Here is a 26,201-nt window from a genome sequence, read left to right as displayed (position 1 = left end):
TGGCAGCGGCTGGGGAATCGTCATACCAGTTTCAGGCTCTTAATCGTAATATCGCCCAGGTCTATCTACCATCCACATTACTTTGGAAGTTGCCACGTACTGAGTCAAACCATTGGTCCATCTTGTTGGGTTATTGTCAACACTGATGGGCAGCAACCCTCCAGGATTTTAGGCCACCCTACCTGGAGATGCCAAGGATTGAACTCTTGGTACTTCACTTGAAGTGAGTGGTCTGCTGAGGAACCAGGGACTGAGAGCTGAGAGATGTTATTAGACTGGGTTGTGTGTGTGTTTTAAGCGGGTTTGGTTTTAACTATTGCTGCTGCGTATAAAAGCACACACACGCACACACACACACACTAACCAAAGGACACTGGTGGTCATGGCAAAATTTTATTGGTGTTGAGGTAGCCCGCCTTATCGTGAAGTAGTTTACCGGGATATTTGCCCAGTTGGCCTATTGGAAGTTTTCTTCTCCTCCTTCTTCTTCTTTAAAATGGACATTTCTTAACAAGAACAAGCAAAGGAAGATCAAGCAGTATCAAGTATCAAGTCACAATACATGGTTATTATCGTCATCGTTCGGCAGCGGGAGGAAATGGCGGCAATCATGAGAGGAAGCATTTGGCAGAGTTAGGCAGCACCCCGAGGACCGATGCTTTGTTAATTCATGTAGGGGGAGAGGGAAGGGACACACAAACAAATGGACATTATTAGGTCGTATGGGGTTAGGTGGATTCTACAGAAATTCTCCTGCTGGCCGAAAGTATAAAATGAGGCTATCAATGGCATGTATGGCTTATTCTTAGTGGGATGGGGGACTGGAGCGAAGCTGTAGCAGCAAATGCACAATAAGCTGTAGCAAAATCCTGTCAGCGTACGGCCTCGTGTTTGCCACTTACTGCTTCTGATTATCTCCCCTAGTGCTGTGTGAGAGAGCTCCCTTTCACCATTCATGATTAGTTGGGTGCTGAAGTCTCTCTTCACTGTGCATGGATTTCATTTGGCTGTGCTTAGTGCCAGAGGGTAACCAGCAGATTACAGGTCCCGTCACAGGTGGGTCTTCGAAGAGACTAAAGATGCACGCTCTATATGAAGGAGACAAACACATTTTCTTTTAATGCCGAGCCCCCGGGTTTCTTCAAAAAGCAACTCAAGACATGGCCGGTTCCACGATGTGCCTGGAAATCATGGAACCTGCCATGGCGATGGGGCTGTTAATCTATTCGTACTGAGAATTAAGTTAGCACCAACACCGTCGGAAGACAGGGGAACAAGAGCACACCTCTCTGTATAAAGAACACACACACACCACATTCAAAAATTGCTTACCCCCTACCCCAAAGGCCTGTGCTTTTCAAGCTGCTCATGCATTCCTCCCCTGCTGCTTTCCTGTGGACGAGCTGTATTGTTGCAGGTTGGGGAAGTTGCAGGTGTCAAACTACATCTCCCACCATCGTGGACCATGCTGCTTGGAGCTGATGGGAGCTGGAGTCCAAGAGGAGATTCCCTCAATCCTGCTATAACAGAACTTTCAAAACCTTTAGGCACTGGGCAAGTTTATATAACCTATGACGATGTCACTAAGGCTGGGAGATATCTGGTTTTCAACATCGTAATATATCACCAGCTGAACATCACGAGGCATCGGGTGGCTCCACGGTTTTCCCCACATTGCGATTTTTGCATGGCGCGTCACACACATAGATACCATGATTCACAATATATTGCCAGGTTAAAAATTATGAAACCGACAGCACAATATGGACTTCAAACCCGTTTTGGACGATATATCGCCCAGCCCTGGCATGTCACCGTGATGTGGTTGTTCTTCTGTCCCCCTGCCCATGCCCTCCCCCAGCACAATGAATTCCAAAGTACATCCATGAGAAATTTCAGCCATGGAATATCAGTGCAACATTTCTTTTGATTCTGTGTTGGATTTTTTTTATAAAAACAAAACAAAAAACGAACAAGGGTGAAATTGAATTGCATTCCTCTGTCTTGTTGTCAGGCTTGAGGGAATTGGCTCCGTGGCAGTAGATAAGCAGAACAAGGGAAAAGGAGTCTTCTTACCAGTTAGAAACTATAATAATCACAGTAAGAGAACAAAGAACTCATCTCCTAGAAATGGTGGTGCTCCCAATTAAGGATCACACCCCCTTCCATCTCTATTAAGCTACGTCCCATCTATGTCTTGTAATCTGAGTTTGTACCCTCTGCACTTTCTGTTCTAACACTTTTAGAGTTCTCCATGACTTTGGAGAAGGGGTGTGTGTGAATGCTTTCCAGAGATTGTGAATCTGTTGACCCTCTCTCTCTCCCCAGTTCTTCTTCTCCTAGCTGTTCCCCATCCAGTATTTCCCAGCTTCTGCCTTCTGAACTCTGCCCCTCTGCAAACCACTGTTCCAAATCTATACTGTCATCCTGCTCCTGGAAAGATTCAGGATCAGGATCAGGAGGAGGGGAAGGCTCCTACCATTCCTCCTCAGGACGGTCCCTGACACTTGTCAAGAACACTGGGGTATATAATCGTCACAAAAACATTACAATGATAAAACTCAATAGTACTCTTACCATTCAGCATAATCCAGTCCATACAGTGCCCATGTGCAGAGAATGCCCATGGGGTTCCCCTGCCCGCCACCCTATCATGTATGAGCAGCTGGGGGAGATGAAAACTCAGCCTCATGAGTTCATCAGGCTTTATACAAGTCACTTGGGGTCCGTGGCACAAGTGACTCACGCCAAGTGGAAGGGGAGAACTGGATAAGGATCTGAGAGGCATGAATGCCCCTCCAACTCACCCTAATGGCCTCTTGCATTGCCTGCCCATGCAGTCTTGTTTGCATGCGCAGAAGGGGTAGGCTCAACCCTACACATTGCACAGCAGCGGTACACTCTTACAATGGACTGCAGTGTGCCCGTTGCCTTTAGACAAAAATAAATAAATCCAGAGTTTTATCACTGAGTTTGAATTTGCAATTTACCGTGCACAGCCAAAAGTAATCTAAATGCCATTCATCTCAGCGGGTGGACGTGCTTAAATGTCTCCCACAGAAATCAATGGGACTTGAAAGTGCTTAACCTCACACACACAAGTACTGAACCAATTGATGAGACATCCTAGACTGTCGTACTCAGGGGTGCCAACTTGAATTAAATAATCGGGGCACCCAGATAAGCCCTGCCCCGCATAATCGATCACAAGATGTGGCACACACACCATTTGAATGGCAATGCCCATCAACCTTTGGGGGGCTCCAGCCCCCTCAAATATTTTATAGGAGGAGGGCGAAGGACCTTGGCCCCTAGGACTTGACTCCTATGGTCCTCCTGTAATTAAAAAAACATGTTCTTAAACACCCATCACCCTTTTCTTCAGATCCATGTCCTTTTTTCTTATATGCTAATGATTTCTTGCAGTGGAAAAACGCACACGAAAGGTTAGACTCTGGTGTGTTTTCCAGAGGCTGGATCCGTTACACATGCTCTAAGTATCCAGGCCAAAGTATCTAAGGGTACTTAGGTGTATGGAAGATGCTAGCAGGGACTCAAAATAAGGATTGGATCACTATATACGGGAGCAGGTGGCGCTGTGGTCTAAATCACTGAGCCTCTTGGGCTTGCCGATGGGACGGTGGGTGGTTCGAATCCGCACGATCGTGTGAGCTCCCAGTGCTCTGTCCCAGCTCCTGCCAGTTCGAAAGCACGCCAGTGCAAGTAGATAAATAAGTACCACTGTGGCAGGACGTAAACGCCGTTTCCGTGTGCTCTGGTTTCCGTCACGGTGTCCCGTTGTGCCAAGTGCGGTTTAGTCATGGTGGCCACATGACCCGGAAAGCTGTCTTCTGACAAACACCGGCTTGCTTGGTCTGAAAGCGAGATGAGCCCTGCAACTCCATAGTCGCCTTTGACTGACCTTAATCATCCTTTTAGCTTTTTGCTTTTAAATGGTGGTGGCTAAGGCCCGTTGGGATTGGTGGAGCAGAAGGCAGGGTGACCACAAGTAGGTGGAGCCAAAGCCAATGACAGACAGAACCAACTTAATCTAGTTCTGTCCTCCCACTCTTCCCTGCTGAGTTCCATCAGGGGAACACTAAGACTAAACAGGAGGCAGTGCTACTTTCTGGGTTGGTTGGTTGCAAGTAAGAAGGCGGGCAGGTGAGGGGCTGGTGGGAGTCAGACTGAGGCCACTGGGACATTGCCCATTCACCCTAATGGAGCAACTTCCGCTGCTGACATGACAGCTTTTATTAACATTATCAATTGCGCGCTTTATTCTGTTAAGTGTTAATTCGCCGTATGAATATACTGAGGACCTTTGGCTGAATGCAATAAAGTGCATGGCTTTGTTACGACTTGCTGTAATCAATGCCGACCTAATTCCCGGCTTCCCTTCCCAGGAACAGAGCTACGCACAATGCGGTCTAACGCCTTTTCCGAGATGGAGATGGGGGCTTAATATCTCTTGTAAACACTAAAGTATCCCTGAAAAATGGTTTTCCCTACAGCTGGGACTTGCCGTCTTGAAGCCCAGCGAGAGGAAAGCCAACACAAAAAAAACATACTGGGAAGTGGGGGAGGGATTTTGCAGAGACAAACAAAAAACCCCAAGATAGATGTGGTGAGAAGGGTTATGTGCCCCAACCTGTAATCACAGATTTCCCTCTGCAAATGCATGTCCACATTAGCACCACGGGGCCAACACAGGGCTAGGAGTGTTGTGTTTAGCCTTAAAATGTAGTTTCATCCCGAGGTCAACCCAGAAGGCTGGGTGCTGATGTTTAGAACTAGCGTACCGGTGATTGAGAAAGTGCACCAGTGTCTCTTTTGATGTTCTACGTGGCTGCCAGTTTCTCTGTCTGTGCTTTGCCAGCATTGTCAGGCGTGATACTGAAGGTGACTGAGAACGGGAAGTCAGCAGAGGGGGAAAACAGATTGTGTTTGGGTAACCTTGCACCCAAGGGCGGCTCCAAAAACACAGTCCCCATCAAAACTGCCTTGGACAGTACCACCGCTTCCCCTTTTGATTCACAATCAGTTTCTTTGTGACACTGGGAGCAGCTATACTAATCCTCAGCCTCCTATCAGATCTGTTTGCGTGCCTAGTAACCAACACACATCCGCATTGCCAGCCTGAACAGACCAGGAAATGCATAGCCAAGATGCCTATCAGGATATAGGCATCATGCAACTTATTGGCACAGCTACTGTCGGCAAATGCAGCTGTGTGAGAACAGTGCAGAGGGGAGCTCTGGGTGAAGGAGGCTTGCAGGAAACAACAAGAACTACGTTAAGGAACATATGGGCCTAAGAAGAGCCTGCTGGATCAGGCCAGTGGCCTATCTAGTCCGGCATCCTTTTCTCACTGTGGCCAGACAGATGCCTTTGGAAACCGTCAAGCAGGATTCAAGCATAAGAGCACCCTCCCCTCCTGTGGTTGCCAGCAACTACTGGTATTCAGGAGGATAGCTGCCATTGTTCATATTGTGAAGTTGGAAGCACCCTGGATCCTGGTTTCATACAGGTCTTTGGAACAGTGACACAAATCCATCAAGTTAATGCAAGAGGAATCCACATATCCCTTGGTTTAAAGGCCAAGCGAGATGAAATGCATGCAATTCACATAATTAGCATTTTTTTTAAAAAAAAATGCTTACAAAGTAAATAGCAGGTGAAAGGGCCCTTGATATGGAGAGGCTGGGGGCTTTAACCATGATCCAGATCAAGGAGGGAGGCACACTTGTTTGAATCCAAAGGAAAGCTTCAACTGGTAGGAATGGGAGCACTTTTTCCTAAGCAAAAAGGTTCAGGGCCCCCAACCTGGCTCATGAATACAGTGGGAGACAAAGGGTTAAAGCCCCTTACTTCCTACCTGGGTCTAATCCAGATCAGACCTCCCCCAAACTGCTAGTAACTTTTTTAATAAACCGAGTGATAGCTGTATTCATCTTCTTTACACACCAAATACCTAACCTAAAAGTAGATATAAAAAAATATTTAAAATATGTGACATTTGCACACTTAATCACATGACAACATTATCCATGGCAACCCCAAATCTAACCATATTTTCAGCCTCATGTGAGTCCTAATGTTTTCTTCCAGATATATTTCCCTTCATATAAAAAGTGAAGCATTGGACGGTCTGTCTCTAAAGCTTTTTTAAAACACCAGAAATTGCATTCCGTTTCTACAAAGCCTTGTCATACCCAGCACCTATTTTTGACCTCTGTCGTCTCTATTTAACCCCATTTTGCAGCAAAACTTTATGCATCTTTACCCGGAAGTCTCCAACTACTTCCGACCAACTGAAGATGCCTGGGTGCCAGGATGACACCAGGCATCTCCACCATTTGTGAACCATTGGACCTGGACTGTTTCACACACACTAATAGCCCATCCTGTAGAATTCTATCAGTTATATATTATCTGCACAATTGGAATGAATTTCAGGTACCAAAATGGGTGTCGACACTGGGTGTCGAAACTGAAAAGATTTTAGAGGACGGGGCTTAGTTTCACGATTAATGGGCAATTATTGCGTGCCAAGCTCTTAGTGAGTTTTCCTTTGCCTGCTCATTTAAAAGAAGCCAGGGAGTGAAGGCAATTACTAGACATAAATAGAGAGTCGCTGGCAATAACTGCAATGACTTTTTATCTTCCGTGCAAACCAAAAGCATGCGGAAACGGAAACTTTAAAATAAAGCGAGCATGTTTTATTCTTAGATTCCTCCCTCTCACTGCCTAGGCTCCCTCTGAAAAGATGGAATGAAATTGTGATGGCGTCGATATGCATGGCCATTTAAAACGTGTATTCAAAGAGGCCACATTAGAGTGAGAACGTTCCTTTTCTACATTCATGGTCTCTGTCCAAAAATAGGGAAGTCATTGTGGAATCTATAATCACATCCCACTCCCCCGAGAATCTACCTGCCCATACACCTTCTCTTTACTTTGCTGGGACAGGTAGGAATGATTGAATCGGGAGGTAAGGAAGGTATACAGATTGGGCAAAAGATTCCTGCATTGCAGGAGGTTCGACTAGATGATCCTGGTGGTCCCTTGTAACTCAACAATTCCACAATTCTAACTATTGCCGTAATGGCTGTGGCTGCTGGGAATCTTGAGACTTGATACATGCCTTCCTTGGGTTCTACAAATGCACACACATGCCGAGGATGATGTCATTCATGCCACTGTGTGAAAAGATACAACAGAAACTGTGATTTGAGTCCAAGACTCAAAAGATAGTGATCTCGAAGTCCACTTATTTCAGTCGGTCATACCCTGAGTATGGCTTAGTTGGATGTCACCCAGAGCACTAATAATATTTATTTATTTATACCCCGCCCATCTGGCTGGGCTTCCCCAGCCACTCTGGGTGGCTCCCAACAGAATATTAAAAGCACGATAAAACATCAAACATTAAAAACTTCCCCAAACATAGCTGCCTTCAGATGTCTTCCAAATGTCAAATACAGTGGTACCTCGGTTTACAAACACAATTGGTTCCGGAGGTCTGTACTTAACCTGAAGTGTACTTAACCTGAAGCGAACTTTCCCACTGAAAGTAATGGAAAGTGGATTAATCCGTTCCAGACGGTCTGTGGAGTACTTAAACTGAAGCGTACTTAACCTGAAGCGAACTTTCCCATTGAAAGTAATGGAAAGTGGATTAATCTGTTCCAGACGGGTCCGCGGAATACTCAACCTGAAGCGTACTTAACCCGAGGTATGAGTGTAATTGGTTCCGGAAGTCCGAACTTAACCTGAAGCAAACTTAACCTGAAGCGAACTTTCCCGTTGAAGGTAATGGAAATTGGATTAATCCGTTCCAGATGGGTCCACGGAGTACTTGAACTGAAAATACTCAAACCGAGGCGTACTTAAACCGAGGAATGACTGTAGTTGTTTATTTCCTTGACATCTGAGGGGAGAGCTTTCTACAGGGCAGGCGCCACTACCGAGAAGGCCCTCTGCCTGGTTCCCTGTAACCTCACTTCTCGCAGTGAGGGAGCCGCCAGAAGGCCCTCAGTGCTGGACCTCAGTGGTCGGGCTGAATACTGGTATACTGGGCCGAGGCACTGTATCTGCCTCTTGGTTGGAGTGCTTAAGCTTCATTTCTTGTAATATTTGTAAATAAACTCAAATATTCCAAGACACCATAAGCCTCCAATGACCTCCTTCCAAAGGAAGACAAACCCAGGTCAGAACTGCAGCCCTAGAACTTCTTACTGCTTGGAACAGCATTCATGCAAAGATTTTCAGATCCTCCCTCTGGATGTTGAACAGGGGGAAAGGTTGCAATTTGATTTAGTGTGATTTTCATTGTTTATATGAAATCACCATACTTGTAGCTGCTCCCAGAAATGAATTAAGAACTGTTTGATGTTGTGTGTGTGTGTGTGTGTGTTTTTAGCTGCAACCCAGACAGCATTTTCTTTGATGAGCCACTGTAGGCAAACATTATACTAACATGACTTAAAGAGTTTGAAAATTCAAGTAAATAACTGCAAGGATCTTTTTTTTAGTGGCAGGCAAAAGCTTGGCCGCGTTTCCGAAATGATGAAAGGAGAAAATGTACTAATGGCCATTTTGGCAGGATCCGAAAGGAGGGTAGGTTCCAAAATGACCACCTCTGAAGATCAGCAGAAAATGCAATTATATCAGCAGTTTCCGCATCAGCAGAAAAACCTACATGAGAGCTATGATACACTAAGCCCTGCCTTCTCCCTCTGTCCTCAACAAAGCCTTGGCAAAATGAAGACCACGTACGCATTTGCAGCTAAAAATGCAGAGAGGTTGTTTTTCACCACAGGAAAACCACTGGAAAACAGAGGGGGGGCGGGGTTGTCTTCATGCAATGGTTTCCCTGGAAGCTCCTCCTAACTCCTCTTAATGAAGATGTCGTCTGTGCACATGTGCAATGGCTGTCTCTACTGTACACACCTCAGCTTAACTGTGAAGTGAACGAGGCTTACATTTTCAAACAGGATGAAAAATGCATCCAATAGCAGAGTTTCTCAAGAAACTATAGGATAGATACATATTGCAGCAAATGTTCTGTGTGCATGGCTTCAAACACCAACAGTGGGCTTGTGATGGTGCCGGAGTAAATAAATCAGTGTGGGGTTTGTTTGTTTTTAGTGAGGAGGGGATAGCATTTATGCAACTGTAGGGTTGCTATATTTCCAAAGGTAAAAACATGGACACAAAAAAAAAAAAGTTGCAGGAATACAAATTATTAAATGTGTTAATACAAATGGAAGTTAAAAATATTGTAGCTGTTGTATAAGGCATTACGATGAAGATTGAAATGTAATTGTATTAAATAAGACTCTGGAAGCAGAATCAAATGAAATTGTCTTACCTTGAAATCTAGCACATGGGGGGCATCTAAAATGTGTAATTGGCTTTTTAACTGATTGATACTCGAGTTGGAATGGTAATTTGGGATTGATACAATGTGGCATATATTGGATTTTTGTAACTGAAAATTAATAAAAAAATATTTTAAAGAAGAAAAGAAGTTGTTGAGCTTCTTTTAAAACAATCACCCACTGGTCCCCCGGCCAAGCCGTCCACACCAGAGCCCAAGAAACAGCCAGAGCCCAGGTTGCCCACACCCGCACCCGAACCCGAGCCACTCACACACAGACACTTTTTTTTAACCTTCCAAAAGCCTGATTTGCTTAAAATTGTAAAAATCCCCCCGGATGCACATGTGGGCACCTCAAAAGAGGACATGTCCGGGATTTCCCGGACGTATGGCAACCCTATGCAACTGTGTAGACAATTAAGACATTACATAGGCAGCTCCCTGTAGAGAAATTTCAAGCATCTGAACTGTCAGGATGAGCAAGAATGGTGGGTGCCACCCATCCAAGAGCCCCCCAGGGAGGACATAGAATAAGACTAATTTTCCCAAGGCAGCTCAGATAAATATCTTTGCGATGTCCTATGCATGTTGATTCAGAAATGCACTCCACTGAGATCAAGAGGACTTATTGCAAGCGAAGTGGGCAGAGGATTAAGACTGCAGTCTAAAACAATTAAACCACAAATGCAATAATCAAAGAACAAAAAACAAGAACAAAGGATACAAGAACAGGAAAGCAGCAACCTCAAAGGCTTTTCTCCTCTTTGCAGTTAATGCTAACTGCACCATTTCTTGCAGCGTCACAGGTACTGCTTTGCACAGACGACTAATGAACACGCAAACGCAACAAAAACCAACTATTAAATTTTCAGCATTTGGCCCAAGGGATTCCAGCAGCAGCAGCAAGTACTGTTTTCTCACAAGAGCACTCTGCACGAGCTGCACATTCCTGTAATGCAGCAAAGCCCTGGACACAGTTCCGCACACTACACATTAGCAGCGATGAGCTTTGTGCCAAACTTTCTTAAGGAAATGCAGCAATGTTTTGACAGGTACCCAGTCAGCATGTATAGCAATCTATTAGGCAACCTTGCACGTATTAGCATTTCATTGGGAAGTGGGGGGGGAGCCCTCCAGGTGAGGGGACGGGGCATCGGAAGAAACCTATACTACTAGCCACACGCTCTTGTAGCTCACTTAAGGATGTTAGTTTATCCGACAATGAATCATAGGTGATTTCATTTCCCACATTTGTTTGGGCTTTCTGTCTATGCTGGAGAGTCATCCAATCCTAAAGCTTACAGCTATTTGTCTCGGCAGCCAAGAGAAGATAGGATAGTGCATTATACCCAGGGCTGAAATTCAGTTCCGGCACCTCTCCATTATAGGAGAACAGGTAAAGGTAAAGGACCTCTGGACGGTTAAGTCCAGTCAAAGGCGACTATGAGGTTGCTGCGCTTATCTCACTTTCAGACCGAGGGAGCTGGCGTTTGTCCACAGACAGCTTTCTGGGTCATGTGGCCAGCATGACTAAACCGCTTCTGGCACAAAGGAACACCATGACAGAAACCAGAGTGCACGGAAATGCTGTTTACCTTCCCACCGCAGTGGTATCTATTTATCTAATTGCCTTTGAACTGTTTGGTTGGCAGGAACTGGGACAGAGCAATGGGAGATCACTCTATCGCAGGGATTCGAACCGCCAACCTTCTGATTGGCAAGCCCAAGAGGCTCAGTGGTTTAGACCACAGCGTCACCTGCGTCCCATGTATGAGAGAGCAAGGGACGCGTTCATGGAGAGTTTTGGCACCTCTTTTTCTAGAAAAATAGCACTGAGTCAGACCATTGGCTCACCTAGCTCAATACTGTCTGCAGTGACTGGCAGTGGCCCTCCAGGATTTCAGACCTCAGTTGTTCCCATCCCTGCCTGAAGAGGAATCCTTAAAGGATCCTGTAAACATGAATTCAGAATGCCTTTGCTCACCAGGAGTAGTTTTCTTAAAAAATATTCTTACAACCAGCAGTCTCACCAAACTATTTATTTCCTTACTCTGCTGCTACACATACCACACTCCAACAATATAGTATACTATAACTTACACCGGTGTTGTTGTTATTATTATTTATTGAATTTATATACTGCCCTATACCCGGAGGTTTAAGGGCGGCTCACAGAACAAAATCGAAATATAAAACCACAAAATATATAATCAAAAACAACAACCCAATAACGCCACCACAAAAGAGCAACATTTTAAAAGGGTATAGGATGTCAATCAGAACACACAAAGACCTGGTTAAAAGGAATATTTTTGCCTGGCGACTAAAGGTGTATAAAGAAGGCGCCAGGTGAACTTCCCTGGGGAGAGCATTCCACAGACGGGGAGCCACTGCAGAGAAGACCCGTTAAAATGTGAGAAATGGTACTCACAGTACTCTCCTGATCTACATCCCCAAACTGGTTTGGGCATTCACGACTCAAAGCTCAAGATGAATTCACTTTCCTACGCATATCATAATAGGTATCCTGTGAAGAGAGTGCTTGAATCCTGTAGCCAGAATAGCACCCTCTGAATAATATAAGACAATTCTCATCATCTCATTGAAAGAGGTGGATTTCCTTAGTGCGGACAAGGGATGTTTAAAAGGGAAACATCAAATACTACATACTAATATTACTATAGAAGAAACATCAGCATGCTGAAGGGTTTTGTACCTTGGCTGTCCTTTGAAAGATGGGCCCTGGGAGGCAGGAAGGGGAGGAAGACAATGCAATATATTACCCTCTCCAGAGGCATGCTTAATGCTCCCATGGCGAGTTATCAAGTGCCTAAAAAGATTGCCCTTTTCCAAGGCGTGACATCTTATTAGTTTTCCTTTTCCTAAAGTGTAAGCAGAATCCACAGTCACTTCCCTTCACTGTTACAAAACAGTGGGTGGAGTCATAAAGATGCCCAAAAGGGCTGGCTGAAGCATTTAAATCATTCCCAATCTTAATCTTTTAAATGTTCCCTGAGACTGTCGGGGAGCAAGACCAACACATAATGCAGATGCTGATGAGAAAGTCTACTTACATCTCCATCCACTTTCTCTCTCACTCACTGAATGATCAAACCAAAGGAGATCTCTAAGCCTCTACAGCCCTAATGACCAAGGAGCCAGCAGAGGGAGGTGTCACAATGAAGGGCGTGTCACAAGGAACTCCGCAACCTAGCAACCACCAGCACTGAACTGACACTGCTCTCAACTGACACTACTAAGTTTGCTTATATGGCTTTTAACCCATGTTCAGCTTTTTACAAGTATGTAAAATGAACTTTATCCCTTTATATCCAAGCTTCTGTTATTCCTGCACCTACTGAGCATTAGTTATCTAATCTACCTCTCCGCCTCTCTGGTGCAACTGCCACACACCAAAAGGCTATGGAAAGGGCCCTGTGTCTTCACAAAGTGATTCATTGCAGCTCAACAGCAGCCCTCTCCTTCTTTTCAGTATCATCCTACATTGCTGAACAGTGGAAAACCAGAGATCACCCCTTGTGTGTTTATTCATTTTATTACCCTCCTTCTCTAGCAGGTCCCAGGGCAAGTTACAACCATCTAAAATTATTATTGTTGCTATTAATTAAATTTGTATACCACCCTATACCCACAGATTTCAGGGCAGTTCACAGGATAAGATCACAATTTATCTAAATTATAGTTATTGTTGTTGTTAATAAAATTTGTATACCGCCAGGATAAGACCACAATATAAAAATACATAATACATAATAAAAACAAATACTCAATAACCCCCCTCCCAACACATTTTAAAAGGGCATTGGATGTCAATCAGATCGACCAAAGGCCTGGTTAAAAAGGAACGTTTTTGCCTGGCACCTAAAGGTGTATAATGAAGGCGCCAGGCGAACTTCCCTGGGGAGAGCATTCCACAGACGGGGAGCCACTGCAGAGAAGGCCCGTTCTCGTGTTGCCACCCTCCGGACCTCTCAAGGAGGAGGCACACAAAGGAGGGCCTCAGAAGATGATCTCAGGGTCAGGTTCATATGAAAAGAGGCGGTCCTTGAGGTATTGCGGTCCTGAGCCGTTTAAGGCTTTATAGGTCAAAACTAGCACTTTGGATTGGGCCCGGAAACTAATTGGTAGCCAGTGCAGTCGGACTGTTACGTTACAATGAAGAGAAGGGCAGAGATGCTCCAAATAAATAAATGAAAACATGCCCCTTCCCCAGCCCCCTGTGCCATAGTGCGATTTTTTGTCTCTAGCCTGCCTGAGAGGGCATCACAGTGCTTGAACACCCACCTGCTTGAACACCAACATGCTTCCCTTAACAATTTGCTGTCACCACGGCTAAGAATTCTTATGCCCTGAACTAGTAGCGCAAAACTTCACCACTGCCTGCTTTATGGCCCCTGGGCCACAGCTGGCCACCACTACGATCTACAGTGGAACCTCGGTTTATGAATTTTCGGTTTACGGATGCCGCGGACCCATCTGGAACGGATTAATTCACTTTCGCTTCAGTTTATGAACGCTTCAGTTTATGAACAGACTTCCAGAACCAATTACACCCATGCTTTGGGTTAAGTACACTTCAGGTTGAGTACTCCGCGGACCCGTCTGGAAGGGATTAATCCACTTTCAATGGGAAAGTTCGCTTCAGTTTATGAACGCTTCAGTTTAAGTACTCCGCGGACCGTCTGGAACAGATTAATCCACTTTCCATTACTTTCAATGGGAAAGTTCGCTTCAGTTTATGAACGCTTCAGTTTATGCACAGACTTCCGGAACCAATTGTGTTCATAAACTGAGGTACCACTGTACTAGATAAAGCAATCTAGTCGATAAAACTGAACGTTTTGTGTAGCTGCTTTGGAACACTTTTTAAAAAAATAAACAATATATAAAGCTTCTGCAATAATTAAAGGGGAGAATTTAACGACGTCTCGCCAAATTATAAGGCATACATATGAACAAAGGTTACAAATGAAGTCCGATGGCAAGAAACTAAATTTCTGGAGTATGACTCCAACTTTCTCATGGGAACTGGGGATAGAATCTCACCCACAGTACTGATAGGCATAGCCAGGGCTGGCTGTCATTAGCTTGAGTTTCTGAACTTGCAAGGTTATAAAGACAAGGCTTAAGTGTTTGTGGACAGCATGCAGAGTCTCCTGTGCCCTGCATAAGTCCTTACCTCTTAGTCAGGCTACCAAAAAAAGAAAACACCCAGGAATTATGCAAACTATGCAGAATATGCACCTTTGTTTATTTTTGACAATTTGTTAGTCACAGAATCCAGTTTATTTTATCCCATTCTTGACCCAGGTTACATGAAGCTCTGAGTAAGCCTCTCTAACTTTACTCCATAGCTGCCAAGTTTTCCCTTTTCTCGCGAGGAAGCCTATTCAGCATAAGGGAAAATCCCTTAAAAAAAGGGATAACTTGGCAGCTATGCTTTACTCCAGGGAATAAAGTTTTGCTTTCTTGAGTTTCCATCTCAAACAGAAACTTGATACTCTTCCTACTTTCACATTGCGAAGATTACTGTGCTTTAGAAAGATCAGGAGAGTAGGAATAATTTCAGATAAGGTTATCGTTTCCTGCCAAAATTCATCCACCCCAAATATTTTGCCTAATGTATTATGATCTGGAAGCGGCTGTAGTCAAGATGCAATTTTGCACAAGTGAAATGATATTTTTTTACTCTCAAGTTATATGAACTCTCACAGCTATTGCTTCATGATTGGTTCAAGAAAGGAAAAACACATCACACTTTTTTTGAATACAATCCAAGATTATATACGCTTGCAGTCTTTCAGACTCACAGCCAGTCATTACATCCAAAATGGCAGTCCCTATCCATAGCACCAGGGAAAACTTGAACATTTTGCAAAACTTAGCCATTTCATATTCAAAAGCAAGCCAGCTCCCTTTAGGTAGACGTGAAGAATAAAGAACCAGTGTGACATCAGGTGAAGATCAGGTGGAGAAAGCTTGGCCCAAATGGCATCAACCTTGGAAGTAAATGGGGAGGTCTGATTAGACCCATGGGCCAGGGGTTCTTCAATTCTGGAGTAGAGCTTCCGACTAGGACTGGGCTGAAATCCCTGCTCAACTACAAAACTCACTCGGTCAGCTGTTCTCTTATTCTGTTCCAGGGGTAGACAATGTGATGTCTTGCAGAAACTACAACTCCCATCATTCCTGACCTTCAGCCATGTTGGCTGAGGCTGATGGGAGTTTTCACCCACCAACAAGATCTAGCAGGAACCATGTTGGTCTTTCTTGGCCTTTCGTGATACCCCAAACCAGCTGCCTGAGGCAGTTGCCTCACTCTGGCTAACAGTAGGACCAGTCTTGCGAATATGGAAATAGTCAGGGTCTAAAGTGAAGCACAGTAGAGGAAAAGAGAAGGGCTAGGGCCCAGCTCTCCCAAAACACTCATCTCTCCCGTGAAGTGGCACAAGGATTTCTCAAGTTAACTATAAAAGCCACTGAGATGGGTTTATTGTTTGGACTAAGGCTACCCTGAAGCCTTGGCTTCCCATAGACTTTCCCGTCCTCTGTGTCTTTCTGCAGACAAAAGCACACAAGCAGAGAAGATCTTAGGAAATGAAAACAGCACTACAGAAAACAGGCAACTTTTTAAAGGATCTGCACTGCATCGAGACTGAAAGATTCGGAAAGAGTAGGAAGCCTATGCTCTGTAGCAACAGTCACAGCAATATTTCTGAGCGCTTATCAGTGTGCCACACAAATTGCAGGATGTGGTTCTTTGGGGCTTTAAAAAGTAATAATAAAACACAAAGACAGAGAGTTGCTCAGCGCACTGAAAAGTTGTAATGGGTTTATAAGAGCTATTGATTAATCTGAGAGCATTAGAAGAACTTTATCCAGACTTCTAGCAGATCTTGGTCATTTCAAAAGAATAAGGGACTCAGGCACAGGCAGCATGAGTCAGCATGCTATAAGCTGGCTGCGCTTGTGGAGACTGAACTTACTGCACTGATGTTGTCCTTCAAAGCTCACAAAAGCTGTTTAAAAGGAGTGGTTTAGACATGCTATACACATGACTGCATACACCAGCTGAACCAAGAAGAACCTGGCAACCAACAGTACTTCTAGCAATTCATGTCTTCCAGGGTGCGTCTCTGCACAACAGCCTTGCCAGGTATTCCAAGAAAACTGTTGCCTGCAGCAAACCCAATGCTTCACTTGCATTCAGCCAAGTTAATGTCTGAGCTGGCACATGGAACAGTAAAGAAAGCTGCCTAGGTCTGCCTTGCCCACCCCACCCCCAGCTAGCCAGGGCTGGGCGATATATCAATATATCATCCAAACCCGGTTTGAAGTCCACATTGCGATATCCGTTTCATAACTTTTGACCTGGCAATATATCACAAATCATGATGTGTGTTAGGGCTGGGCGAAATAAGATCCAAAACCAGTTTGAAGTCCATTTTTGACTTGGCAATATATCATGAATCATGGTGTGTGTGTGTGTGTGTGTGTGTGTGTGTGTGTGTGTGTGTGTGCTATGCAAAAATCACAACATGGGGGAAACCGTGAAGCCAGCCAATGCTTCTCTCTATTCCTGCAGCCCTGCTAACTCCGCCAGCTCAGCTCTCCCCTGCCTCCGGGGGGTGGGGGGCAGCAAATCACGAGAGCAGCGCCGTCAAAAATCACGATGTGGGAAAAACTGCGAGGCCAGCCAATGCCTCGGCATAGCTCCATCCTTATTTCAGACATCATGGCATGTCGGTATATCACAATGTTTAGCTGGTGATACATCGTGATGTTGAAAACCAGATATCACCAAGTCCTAGTCATTGCTATCAATTTGATGTCCACTGTTTATGCCTGTGCTTCTCCCTCAAAGACCCCTTCATTGCTTATACGGTACAAATTCAGCTAGAAGCGCCCAGCCCACTGATAGCTACTACAGTACAGTGGTGCCTCGCTAGACGAATTTAATTCGTTCCACGGGTCTTTTCTTATAACGAAAAATTCGTCCAGCGAATCCCATAGGATTCGAATTTTTCGTAAAACGGATTCGTCTAGCAAGGCAACCTCCGCTCGAAAAATCCTTTTGTTAAGCGGAAATTTCGTTAAGCAGGGCATTCGTTAAGCGAGGCACCACTGTACCTCTGTATTAAGCCAGAAGCTATTAAGCTACAAACCAACCACCCCACCCTCCAGAATTCCAGAAAATCTTTTTCCCCAAACCAGTCTTTTCACTGAAAGCTGTCTACTAGCCCCTATATATCCAAGTCAGAAAGCCCCATGTTTTGCTTCTCCTAGTTCCTATGACTTTTAGAGAAGGGGTTGGCATACGGCCAATCTGCAGCTACAAGTACACCCCTGGGTAACCCAAAGCAGATCAGGAAGGACTTCTGACTTCCAGTCATTTGACAGTGGGAATAATAAAATGGCACACATCCCCCCCCCCCCCCAAAAATATATACTATTATACTGCTGCAATGAAGAAAGCTGGAGTACACAGAATCATGGATTGTGTGTGGAAGTGCAGAAAGTTCAGTTCAGGTACTCAACAAAAATTCCTGGATTCGGTGCTATTTAATCCTTAAATTGTACATCTTTCCCACCTGATTCTGCTTGGTGGATCTCAGAGCTCTAACAAAAAACTAAGTAGATTCACAAGACTTGAGAACATTTCTGGCAGGTAGCCCTCAACAGCAGAAGAGTGTCAGAATAATAAAAATTACTTAGAAAGCATAAAAACATACTGGAGGCTTCAGCTTCTACTCTCAGCTGATAACACAGAGTTTTCCTCATCACCACTCTTAACGGTATCTGAATCATTAGCCTCTCTGTTCTAAACAGTACCAGGCTGGTTTGTGAGAATGATTGACAAGAGAAGCCTGCTTAAGTTAAGCTATTTAGTGTCGGCTGAGCAATTTGGCTGCCTTAAATGGAGGTACGGGGGCTCGGCCATTCTGCTGTGAAGACCAAAAATGGTGTGCACCAGCAAATCTCCCTTGCAGTAGTAGGTTCTGCAGCTCTGGAAAGCTCCTGCTGTGGGTATACAATGTGTATTTCATATGAGATAATTTAGCCTCCTCCAGGTGATTACAAGGATCCCTGTGGACTTTAGTGGCCGGTGGCTATCAGAATTTCGACTTGCAATCTCACGTACGAAGATGATAGCTCCCCTATTCCATTTATAGTCAGCCTTGATGAATTCCTCCTACTGCAATCAGCAGAGAACCGAGCAAATGCTTCACTGCTTTGTCATGCATCCTGCTGTCACCGTCACCAAAACAAAGGAAGTACACAGAGGATACAAAACCCTGAGCCCATAAACAGGGGCAACACTTGACATTTAGTCTGGCTTCATGGTCAGCTTGACATAGTCCATAGCACTGCAAGTTGTGGGAGCACTCTGCCTTTTCCCCAAGCTAGAAATTAATTGGAAAGAGAAAAAATAAATCAAAATGTGTTTCTATGTGCGAGGATGGATTCACTTAAGAAGTCCCGGGATCCAGAAATTAAGGCAGAAGTATACTTCCAAATTTGTACAAATTGCCTCAAGTCAACTGCTCGGCATAGCTGCCAAGTCTCCCGTTTTTCACGAGAAAGCCCCAGATTTTAATCTGTTTCCCGCTGTTATCCCGAATAGAAAAAAATCCCGTAAATCCCCCGATTTCCTACCTGCCAGGGAGGCTCCTTCTGCGCATGTCTGGACATGCTCAGAACCGATTTCGGGTGCCGCTCTGCCCACGTCTGGGCACCGGAAATTGGGCAGCGCCGGCACCGGAGGTTGCCTCTACACATGTCCAGACATGCGTAGAAGCGACTTCCGGTGCCGCGCCGCTGCTGATCCCGGATTTTTCAATGGGAGACTTGGCAGCTATGCCTCGGCCAACACTATTATGGGGTGCACCTTCTCTCTGATCGGGAGAATGCTATGATTCGGATTTGTGCAAGTTGGCAGCTTAATTTTATGCTAGGGCCAAGGGAAATATAGGATATGGCTTCTGGGTTCCTTCCAGCTCTGTTATGTGTCCATTTAAAAAGCGAACTGAACCGAGTGAGTTGGAAGGAATAATATGGCTGACTCATGGCCTGACCCTGCCATCCAGCATGTCGATCTATGGCTTAAGGGTAGGTTCAGACACTAAATCAATGATGGAGACACTCAGGCTTGAGGCGCTTCCTCCAGCTCCTCTTAGTGACCCCCCAGTCTTCTCAATGGACCCCATCCCACGCCAGGCTTGTTCAACACGTTCCTCAAGTGCTTCTGCCAGATTGGAAGGTGCCCTTGAATAATGCTTCTTTGCTTGCTTGTGTGCATGTTTGTGTGTGTAGACAAGTAGGGAGGTTAAAAAAAAAAAAAAAGGTCGCCCAACCCTGCAGTGAGAAATGAAGGATGAATGGCTGGCACATAAAGTGGCAGTGCGCACATCTTTCCTGAGATCAGGCAGCTAAGCAACACATGCATCTGAAACAGGTGCCTGTGCCTGCAAAACAAAACAAAGTGTTGACATTTTGCACATCGAAAGGTGGGAGTTGGGAACCTTTTTTCTCTCCCTGGATCTGACAGGTAGGGAAAACCAGGGGTGGGCAAGGCTGAACTGGGTATGGTTGGGGTTACCTCCAAAACCAGCCAGGACCAATCACACTCCCTGTTCCCCTTCATGCCCTTCCTCTTTCTCCCAGCCCAGCAGGCTGCTGGAGAAAGGACAGGTCACACTCGCCAGATGTTTAAACTACTGTAAATTGCTTGCCAAGGGGCTTTCAATTTCATCTCTGTCCATCACTCCATTGGTTTCCGTTCCACTCCCTTACTTCCTCCCAGTATCTCCCACTAGGCTTCTTCCACCGGCACGGAACTAGGCTGAGAGCTGTATGCAAGCTGCCCACCCTGGTTATACAGGAAGCACAAGTGAATTGCACACACCCGTAACGCCAGAAGGCCTGGATGAACTATGGTTGAGGAGCAAAGCTTTTCCCTAGCCCTGTATAATATCGAATTTTAACCTCAGATGCTAACAGGCCCCCTGGCTTAGTTTAGGACTATTTGGTTTCTTAGCAAATATGGTTTCGTATGTGCTTCTGTTCATTCTCAGGTATAATCACACAAATAAAAAATTACATTTGTTCCAGCACGTTTCCCGTGTTCTAGTAACCCACTATTTCCCAATGCACAATCCATTCAAACCACACATTCTTTAAAAGGTTATCGGACTTGGTTGCCGGACCAAGCACACTCGATACCATTTTCTGAAGCCATGTGTGTGTGGGGGGGGACTAATCCCCCACACAAAGTCTATCTATCCTTAAGCCCCATCTAAACTGTAAAGAATGTGCAACGTCATCAGAGCTAAGAATGCCCTAATATGGCCGAGAGTTAAGATACCCTGAGAATTTAAGTGCTCTTTGTCAAAGCTGTGCTAATATTAGAAGGAAACAGTAAATAAAAGAGATTCAACTCATTTTCCTGTACCATTCTGCAAAGATGTTGTGTTATAAACATCGTCAAGATCTTGGATACTTGAGGCGTCCGTTGAATCTCGGTCGTTGGCTACAAATCCTACTGAAGAAAGGCTAGAAATAAAGGAGTGCATCCTTTTTGCATAAATATCCCTAATATTAAAATAAGGGAGCTCGTTTGCCTTCTCCTTGGCGTCGTTGTTGCACTGGTCCACGTCAATATCCTTCTGCTTCTGGTAGTATTTGGAAAACTTGTTGAAAATGATAGTGATGGGAAGAGCTACCACTAATATTCCACAGATGATGCACGTTGTGCCAATGATCTTCCCTCCAACGGTGACCGGGTAGGTGTCTCCATAGCCCACGGTGGTCATGCTAATGGTGGCCCACCACCAGCAGATTGGGATGCTCTGCAACTCCGATGTGTCATCGTCCTTTTCCACAGAGTAGACCAGGACGGAGAAAATGGAAATCCCAACAGCCAGGAACAAAAGCAGGAGTCCAACTTCATGGTAGCTGTGCCTCAAAGTGGCACCCAATGACCGCAGCCCGACAGAGTGCCTAGCCAGCTTCAGTATACGGAATATCCTCATCAAACGCAGGATCTGGACCACTTTCCCCATGTTCTCGATGTCTTCACTTTCCTCCTCTTTGGTGTCCACGGCCAAAGTGGCGTAGAACGGAAGGATGGAGACAAAGTCTATAATGTTCAGCGGGTTCTTCCAGAACTTTTTCTGACTCGGAGCAGCAGCCAATCTGATCATAAGCTCAGAGGTGAACCAGATGATGCATATGATCTCCACTATTTCCAGAATAGGGTTTTCTATCTCCCTTTCGTTGGCATCCAGCTTCTGGAATTCCGGCATGCTATGGATGCACATTGTCACAATGGATGCTAGGACCACGCTCAAGGAGGAAACGGCAATCAACTTGGCGGACAAGCAAGAGGCAGGGTTCTCCATTCTGACCCATATGTTCTTGCGCAACTCCCCCAACCATTGCTTATCAAACTTCTCGAGATCCTTCTCAAAGATGGACGACTCGTCGTCAGAAGTATCCAGGCTTCCAGCATTGCTTTTCTGGTCCCAATCCTTATCTGGTCCCAATCCCTCTTCTTTCTTTTCTTGGTACCTGTTGCTGCAGCAAGAGTCAAGGAAGAGCTCGTTGATTCCCCAGTACTCTATTTCCTGGCAGAAGGAGAAGACGCAGAGCTCTTCCATGACGTGGAGTTTCCCTGTGTAATAAAAATTCAGCACGTAGCGGAACAAGGAAGGGTTCCGGTCAAAGTAGTACTCCTTCTCTGCAACGCTGTAGTCATCGCACAGTTCCAGAATAGCTTCTTCTGAATGGCATTTGAGCAGCTTCCCGAGTCTCGTATGGGGAAATCTGAGCAATGTGCTTTGGCCAATGGACTGCTTAAAGCCACCCACATTCAAGTTGACAAGCTCCTCATCTTGTCCCGGCCTGTGGAAGAATTCGCCGTACACCATTTTGAATGTTGTAAGTGTTGTGGCCGGCCGGCAAGGCACATAATATTACATCGCACCTAAAAAGCAACACAAGGTACACTTAGGTAATTCAATCTTGTTTTGTTCTCACTGCAAACACTTCTCATCTCTGCTTACGGTGAGTAGTTATATTAAAGGAAATGGGGAAGAAATAAAAATCTCACATGCAGCACTAAACATTTCAGCGAACCAAAATTAAATTACCTAGAAGGTTTATTAAGTCAGAGTTATAAAGCTTGATTAAAATAAAGTCTGGTTAGTAAAACCTCCCCCCCCAACCCCTGCTGTGAAGAAAAGATTGTTAATTCATTAAGCTTGTCCTGTCCTGTAGCTGAACCATATTTAAATTAATGTTCATCCTTCCAAGAAATAAAGCATATCTCTGGTAGGCTTAACTATAATGAATCTCACAAGAAAACAATATTTAAGTCTGAAATACATTTCCCCCTGTTTATACATGCATGGCCGTGTCCTTGCAATTATCAGGTTACCTACTCCTCCATCACACACTTCCCATTAATCTGTAACGAGAAAACTTTGTGTTTGATTCATATACTTTCTAAGGGGAAATAATTGTTCAAAGCATAATGAACCTACTTGGACCCTGAGATCATCTTCTGAGGCCCTCCTCTGTGTGCCTCCTCCTCGAGAGGTCTGAAGGGCGGCAACACAAGAGCAGGCTCCCTGTCTGTGGGATGCTCTCCCCAGGGAAGTTTGCCTGGCGCCTTCATTATACACCTTTAGGTGCCAGGTGTAAAAAGCTGAACATGGATTAAAAGCTATATAAGCAAACGTGGGTGGTGCTGTGGGTTAAACCACAGAGCCTAGGGCTTGCCAATCAGAAGGTCGGCAGTTCGAATCCCCATGATGAGGTGAGCTCCCGTTGCTCGGTCCCAGGTCCTGCCCACCTAGCAGTTCGAAAGCACATCAAAGTGCGAGTAGATAAATAGGTAGCACTACAGCGGGAAGGTAAACGGCGTTTCCATGTGCTGCTCTGGTTCGCCATGTGGCTTTGTCATGCTGGCCACATGACCTGGAAGCTGTACGCCGGCTTCCTCAGCCAATGACACGAGATGAGCGTCGCAACCCCAGAGTCAGTCATGACTGGACCTAATGGTCCGGGGTCCCTTTACCTTTACCTTAAGCAAACTTAGTAATGTCAGTTGAGAGTAGTGTCAGTTCAGTGCTGGTGGTTACTAGGTTGCGGAGGTCCTTGTGACACGCCCTTCTTTGTGACACCTCCCTCTGCTGGCTCCTTGGCCACTAGGGCTCTAGAGGCATAGCAATCTCCTTTGGTTTGATCATTCAGCGAGTGAGAGAGAAAGTGGATGGAGATGTAAGTAGACTTTCTCATCAGCAGCTGCATTCTGTGCTGGTATTGCTCCCTGACAGTTCGGGAACATTTAAAAGATTGTCTAAAGACGGTTTTAACTAAGTTTGAACAGTCTGTGAAATCACCCACTAGAGGGAAGAATATTTTGGACCGAGTGTACTCTAATCTGAAGCAGGCGTACAGAGCAATCTCCCTCCCCCACTTAGGTTCATCTGACTATTCCTCACAATTTTTATGTCCAAAGTACACTCCCCTTAGAAGAAGAATTCAGCCAGCTAAAAAAACAGTTAGAATCTGGCCAGAGGGGACTCTTAGTCAGCTCCAGGACTGTTTTGAAAGTACTGACTGGAGTGTGTTTGAACATCAAGATCTGCACAGATACACAGATGCTGTACTTTCCTATATTAAAGTGTGCACCAACAATGTAATGACAGAGAGGAGCCTTAGAGTTTATGGGAACAGCAAACCCCGGATGACTGCTGAAGTTAGGTCACTCTTGAAAGCCCCGGATACTGCCTTTAAGGCAGGGAGCATGGAGACATATAGAGAGGTGAGAATAAAGCTCAGGAAAGGCATCAAGATGGCAAAGCAACAATATAAGCTCAAGGTTGAAAACTGCTTAGTTGAGAACAATAGGAAACAAGTGTGGCAAGGATTGCAGCACCTAACCAGCTATAAAGGCAATATGACAAACATGGTCACGGCCAATGATATGTTGGGGGAGGAGCTGAACATCTACTTTGCCCGCTATGAGGCAAAAAGAGCAGATATCTCGGCTCCTGTCTGCCAGCCTACAAACTCACAGCCACTTGTTTTATATGACCATCAAGTGAAAGCTGCATTGCGGTCGGTCGATCCCAGCAAAGCTGCTGGCCCAGACGGGGTGCTGGGAATAGTGGTAAAAAATTGCGCCGATCAATTAGCAGGGGTCTTGACGAGGATTTTTAACATCTCTCTGCAAATCGCTTGTGTTCCATCATGTTTGAAAGGGGCCACCATTATCCCAGTCCCAAAGAAAACAGCAATTAACTGCCTAAATGACTAGAGACCCATTGCATTAACATCTGTAGTGATGAAATGCTTCGAGAGATTGGTCCTTCAACATCTTAGAACATGTTTCCCACTGGACTTTGATAAACACCAGTTCACCTACAGGAGAAATAGGTCAACAGATGATGCCATTCCTAGAGCTTTTCACCTTGCAGCGAGTCATCTGGAGAGATCAGGGAATTATGTCAGAATGCTGTTTATTGATTATAGCTTGACTTTCAATACAATCCTTCCGGACATTCTCATCGGAAAGTTAAGGGACCTGGTTCTAACATCTGTGATTGGATTAAAGACTTTCTGAGAGATCGGACACAAAGAGTGAGGATTGGAGCTGTTACATCTACCTCCCTGAAGCTCAGCACTGGCTCTCCACAGGGATGCGTGCTGAGTCCATACCTGTATTCGTTGTATACATATGATTGCATTTCATCTGACCCATCTACTGCAATTATTAAGTTTGCTGATGACACCACCATAATGGGTTTAATTACAGGCGGAAACAAATCTGCGTACGGGGGGGGGGGGGTTTCAAAACGTATCCACATGGTGCTCAGAGAACAATCTGCACCTAAACATTGGCAAGACAAAGGAGACGGTGTTGGAATTTCGGACAAAGAGAGGGGAGCTAGCCCCGTTGTATATCAGGAGGGGGGGCTGTGTGGAGAGAGTCTCTTCCTTTAAATACCTGGGAGTCGATCTTAGTGAAGACCTAACTTGGAAGGTCAATATAGCCCAGGTGGTTAGGAAGGCCCAACAGAGACGTCATTTCCTTAGGGTCTTGCGAAAGAACAAGGTTGGAAAGCAACTGATGATTTCCTTGTATCGGTCCATGATAGAAAGTGTTCTCTCATACTGCATTATGGTGGGGTATGCTGGTTTGACAGCCATGGACAGAGAGTCCCTACAGAGGGTGGTGAAGACAGCACATGATATCGTGGGTCCACTAGATGTTATTGTGGGAGACCGTTGCCTCAGAAGAGCGAGGAACATTCTCAGGGATGACTCACACCCTGGGCAGCACCTTTTTAATCTCCTGCCCTTTTCATGCCTCTTCTGGTTCTGGGAGGCCAGAGGGAAGTTGACTTCATTTTCCTCTCCTAGCTATCCTTACAGACGGGTGCCTGGGGAAAAGGGGGGAGGGGATATTTGAACCGTTCCAATTTTGCTACTTACCAGAAGTGATCTGAAGCCTTCTTTTAGGGTACTTGTCAGTTCCAGAAGCATGTCCTGTCGCGGCAGTTTGCGTTTACAAGCATGGCGGTACTGCATATAAGATAGGACTGAAACAACTTTCCTGGTTTAGGCAAAGGCCAGGAAGTTTCACATTCGGCAAAATGATAGGATACCTGTAGGAAAGAAAGAAAAAGCATCGACTATTTGGCATCTACACATATTTCAATAAAAGTAGGCTAGGAGCACAGGCAGGGCTGGCCCAGTGTGGTGTAGAGAGCCAGTGTGGTGTAGT

The 26,201-nt window shown here is 45.2% G+C and overlaps 1 protein-coding gene across 2 annotated transcripts; it reads right to left on the bottom strand.

Moving 5' to 3' along the window:
• Positions 1-346: 346 nt before the first annotated feature.
• Positions 347-26,201, bottom strand: KCNS3 (potassium voltage-gated channel modifier subfamily S member 3). Of its 2 annotated transcripts, XM_060272429.1 has the most exons (3): positions 25,910-26,201; positions 20,859-22,391; positions 347-1,088 (listed from the first exon to the last, which is right to left on the bottom strand). In XM_060272429.1, exons 2-3 carry the CDS (start codon positions 22,333-22,335, stop codon positions 1,051-1,053), a joined length of 1,515 nt encoding a protein of 504 aa, XP_060128412.1. In that variant the 5' UTR covers positions 22,336-22,391; positions 25,910-26,201; the 3' UTR covers positions 347-1,050. The 2 variants fall into 2 exon arrangements, with proteins under 2 accessions (XP_060128412.1, XP_060128413.1); XM_060272430.1 differs by lacking the exon at positions 347-1,088 and having other exon boundaries at positions 20,666-22,391.

The sequence above is a fragment of the Zootoca vivipara genome, chromosome 3 (genome assembly GCF_963506605.1).
Source record: "Zootoca vivipara chromosome 3, rZooViv1.1, whole genome shotgun sequence".
NCBI lineage: Eukaryota > Metazoa > Chordata > Lepidosauria > Squamata > Lacertidae > Zootoca > Zootoca vivipara.
Note: the sequence above shows the minus strand (reverse complement) of the source record. Positions and strands in the feature narration are given on the sequence as shown.

Coding starts and splice junctions, on each gene's coding strand:
- KCNS3 (XM_060272429.1), bottom strand. CDS start 22,335: ATGGTGTACGGCGAATTCTTCCACAGGCCGGGACAAGATGAGGAGCTT. Junction 1,089..20,858: donor CACAACATCTTTGCAGAATG/GTACAGGAAAAT, acceptor TCCTTCATATAG/AGCGTGCATCTTTAGTCTCT.